This window comes from Oratosquilla oratoria, chromosome 26 (genome assembly GCF_046742065.1).
Source record: "Oratosquilla oratoria isolate Oo_2021 chromosome 26, ASM4674206v1, whole genome shotgun sequence".
In the NCBI taxonomy this organism is placed as follows: domain Eukaryota; kingdom Metazoa; phylum Arthropoda; class Malacostraca; order Stomatopoda; family Squillidae; genus Oratosquilla; species Oratosquilla oratoria.
This window is the reverse complement of record NC_134802.1, coordinates 10,124,692-10,129,162: the sequence shown is the minus strand read 5'-3', so window position 1 is coordinate 10,129,162 and position 4,471 is coordinate 10,124,692. Positions and strand designations below refer to the sequence as shown.

Below are 4,471 nucleotides of genomic sequence, written 5' to 3'. Positions count from 1 at the left end.
ACAGGACCCACTGCAAACTGGCACGTCCCTGATAGCAAACAGGGAAACTCATAGATATATGGGGTACCGTCATAATGACGGCGTGGACCATTGAGCACCCTATGGATGTTGGGCTTCACCAGAAACCAGTTGGTACGGAGGTGAGATTACTGCCAACCCTACTTCATAGCAAATATGAATATCACAACCAAAACAAAATCGGGGGTTCCTGTTGGATCATCGTATCCTAAAGGTCCAAGCGCATTGCCTCGTGTGCTTACGGGCAGTGTACCACCGAATGTGAATAAGCACTGTCCAAGCAGATCCAAGTCTTGGACATTAAACAAGAAAGATCAAGTGGAGTAGGATTCTTGATCAACCGAGAGGTTACTGGTAATGTAGTCAAATTCAGTAGTTTGTCACACAGGGTAGCTTGGATTGTGATTAGGCTGTGTAAAAAGTTTATGCACCAACTTCACATAGTTCAGACGATGAAATTTAGTCGTTCTATGATGATTTAAGTCAGGTAATGGATCAAGAAAAAAGTAAGTACACGATGGTAATAGGTGACTTTAATGCTAAAGTGGGGGAAGAAGGTGGGAGATGAGACGTGCATTGATAATTTTGGAGAAGGTGAAAGAAATGAAAGAGGCGAGATGTTAGTCAATTTTGCAGAGAACTACAACATGAGGATAATGAACACATTCTTCCAAAAGCGTGTAGGTCGTAAATGGACGTGGAGAAGTCCAAATGGAACAACAAAGACCGAAATTGACTTCATATTAGGAGATGAGAGCAAAAGCGTTAGCAATGTTACGGTGGTAAATAAAGTCAACATAGGCAGTGACCATAGAATGGTAGGTTGCACAGCTACATTCAATTTCAGAGCCGAGAGAAATAAACTAATTTTAAGAAAGAAAATCAGCCTTGTAAAGGTTAAGGATAAGAAGAAATTTCAGTTAGAAATTAAAAATAGATTCGAAGCCCTAAGAACTAATAAGGACACCGTCGAAGATATTAATTTGAATTTAGTGAATATCATTAGGGAGTCGGCAGAGAAAGTAGGAAGCACAAAAAACATTAGAGAAAAGAAATACTCCAAAGCTACAAATGACCTAATTAAAAGAAGAGAGACCATGTAGATTAAAAGCAGGAGAGACGAAATAGAAAAAGTAGAACTAAACAAGCTTATCAACACAAGGCAGAGATTAGAGAAAAGAAAGAGAAACATGGATGAAATAGAGGAAAGGTAAAAGTATTAAAGGGACCAAGCACAAACATGCTTTAGGAAGACAGCAAATGATGTATTTGAAAGATAGAAATGGAGAAATCATTAAATGCAGGGACAGAATGGTAAAAAGAGTAGAAGAATTTTACCAAGAGCTTTACTCGTCGAAGACCTTAGTTGAGTTAGTAAATTCATGTGTAGACGTTAGTAGTGTACCAGAGATTACAAAGAAGAAGTAGACTTTGCTCTAAAAACTATGAAACGAGGGAAAGCACCTGGGGAAGATGGTATATCGATAGATCTGTTGAAAGACGCAGGTAAATTAGTTCATATTAAATTAGCTGAGTTGTACACCCAGTGCTTACGTCAAGAAAGCGTTCCTGATGCATGGTGCAATGCTATAGTGATTTTGCTTCAAAAAAAGGGGACCAGAAGGTCCTTAGTAACTATCGACCGATTAGCTTCCCATCAAATGTATATAAATTATTCTCCAAGATCCTTACAAATAGACTAAGTCAAGTTTTAGATGGAAACCAACCGAGAGAATAGGCAGGCTTTAGGAGCGGATATTCGACTCTAGACCATTTGCAGGCAATAAACCAACTAATCGAGAAAACGACAGAATAGAATATACCTCTGTGTTTAGCTTTTGTAGATTACGAGAAGGCTTTTGACTCGGTAGAACAAATATCAAAACTAAATTCGCTACGCAAGCAGGGTATAAACGAACAGATTGTAAGTTTTAGAAAATATTCATGCAAAAGGTACCGCTATAATTCGACTACATAAAGATACAAAAAAGATCAAGATCGAGGAAGGAGTACGGCAAGGCGATACAATTTCACCCAAACTATTTACAGCGTGCTTGGAAGATATTTTCAGAAAATTGAGTTGGGAAAAGAAAGATTTAAAGATTAATGACGAATATTTGAACCACCTAAGATTTGTGGATGACATTATTCTTATTTCAGAAAGAGCAGAAGACTTGCAAGATATGCTGAGTGATCTAAACAAGGAAAGTCTTAAAGTAATGGTGCGAACGACTGATGAGCGATGGAGCATGTGTGTTACTGAGTGGACGCCGCGACATGGGAAACTTGGAAGAGGGAGACCAGACAGAAGGTGGAGAGACGAAATTGAGAAGTTTGCAGGAGTGACGTAGCAGAGGATGGCGCGGTTGTGTGAATCATGGAATGCTATGAAGGAGGCCTTTGTTCAGCAGTAGACTCAGGGTGGCAGATTTGATTTATATATATATATATATATATATATATTATGTACACACACATATATATATATATACATTATATTTATATATCATATATATATACATATATATATTATATATATAATATATATATATATATATATATACATATATATATATATATATATATATATATATATATGTATATATATAATTCCGACAGCTGTCCCCGGACTCAGCAGTTTAGTCGCTAGAGTGACGGCCTTGCCTCCGTGCAAATCTCTGTCCGAGTCCGGGGACAACTGTCGGAATTATTTGATTGACATCGTCGTCATTGGCGATTCTATTCAGGTATTACAACGACGAAAGTTTATCAAGGATACGTACCAACTTAACCACTAGCTACATGTGGGCTTGGTTCTCCTTAAAACCGAGATTAGGACGGCAGTTAGCAGTCGACTCAAATCCTGCATGAGTTAGATAATAATATAATAATTGCAAATTGCCGAGGATAACACAAAAAAGCATGTACGCTTATTTCCATCGTGGTCCTCATTAGATTGTTATTCTACACTAAGTTAATTGACAACATACGTAGGGGGTTAAGGGGACCAGAGACAATCATGGGTAATACCAGTCAGTACACATATGACACATACATATTGTCATAATTTTGCTAATATTACTAAAATGTTCGTAACACAGGATATTGAGACCAAAAATTGAGCACCACCACAATAAGGAACATTGCATTAAGCCAGGGGTTCCCAACCGGTGGGTCGCGACCCCCTGCGGGGTCGAAAATCCTTGGCAGGGGGGTCGCGTAGCCTTGTTAGAAGTAGCTTGTGTGTGTGTGTGTGTGTGTGTGTGTGTTTGTGTGTGTGTGTGTGTGTGTGTGTGTGTGTGTGTGTGTGTGTGTGTGTGTGTGTGGAATAAAAGGGTTGCATACCTAGCCGACATTTTTGACCAGCTGAACAAGCTCAATTTGAAGCTTCAAGGAAGGGAAACACATGTTCTCCTTTTTCAAGATAGTCTTCGGGCCTTTGTTTCCAAACTGCAGAACTGGCGTCGGAAAACCAATCTTGGAAACATCACTATGTTTGAAAAACTTTGTGGAGTGATGGATGAGTCTCAGATCCAACTGGATCAGTTCCTCAAGGATGAGATTACCGAACATCTTCAGTTTCTAGAAAAAGAAGTTGAGCGTTACTTCCCTGAGCTATCACAGGAACAAGAGGCCCTATTAAGGAACCAATTTTCTACTGAGCTTGATGTATCCAGCATCCCAGATGAAATCCAAGATGAATTTCTGGATCTAAGGAACGACTTTTCAGCTCATGATCTCATCAAGGTGAAATCAGTGACTCAGTTCTGGTGCACTATGTATCAGTCATACTCCAAAGTCAGCATGATAGCTTTATGTGTCCTTGTTCCATTTGCTTCTACCTACTTGTGTGAGGCAGGATTTTCTACTCTTGTCAATATAGAAACAAAGAATAGGAAGAGATTGTATGTTGGAGATGACATGAGACTGGCTCTAACAACTTTTGGTCATGAATTTCAAAGCTTGCTGCTGAAATGCAACATCGGGCATCCCACTAGCTGGGTTGGATAGCTGCTCAAACCTATGTTAATATCATTTTAAGAAAGATATGTTCTTTTTGTGAATTCAGGTTGGACCAATGGGATTTAATTTGCTAATAGACAATTACAGCATTTTCCATTATTTCCTTAGATTTTCCTTTTCCTCTCCTTAACAGAAAATTAAAGGAAAATTAAGCTGATGATAGTAAGCCCTAATTAGGGAGTCACATGGGTTTCAAATTCTTAGATAAGGGGTCGCGAGTTCAAAATGGTTGGGAACCCCTGCATTAAGCAAAGGAACAACAAAATAATGTTAAATGGTAACAAAACAGTATGAATGAGTACCATATCAGAGTAATACCATTAATGATATACTACATTATTCTACAGCTGTATCAACATGTTGTTATAGTGAATGCTACATCGGAGCTAGGGTCACCTATTAATTAATTCTAAGATGTTACCTGTATCTC

At 38.5% G+C, this 4,471-nt stretch overlaps 1 protein-coding gene across 1 annotated transcript; it reads left to right on the top strand.

Annotated features, from left to right (window-relative positions):
- The first annotated feature begins 74 nt into the window (after window positions 1-74).
- On the top strand, window positions 75-4,029 carry LOC143039255 (protein FAM200A-like). The gene is made up of 2 exons (XM_076209127.1): window positions 75-128; window positions 3,385-4,029. Exons 1-2 carry the CDS (start codon window positions 75-77, stop codon window positions 4,027-4,029), a joined length of 699 nt encoding a protein of 232 aa, XP_076065242.1.
- The last annotated feature ends 442 nt before the right edge of the window (window positions 4,030-4,471 follow it).

Excerpts from the sequence above, each read along its gene's own strand:
- LOC143039255 (XM_076209127.1), top strand. The coding sequence starts at position 75 with ATGACGGCGTGGACCATTGAGCACCCTATGGATGTTGGGCTTCACCAG. Across the intron at positions 129-3,384 it reads TTGGGCTTCACCAGAAACCA|CTGAACAAGCTCAATTTGAA; the intron begins GTTGGTACGGAG and ends ATTTTTGACCAG.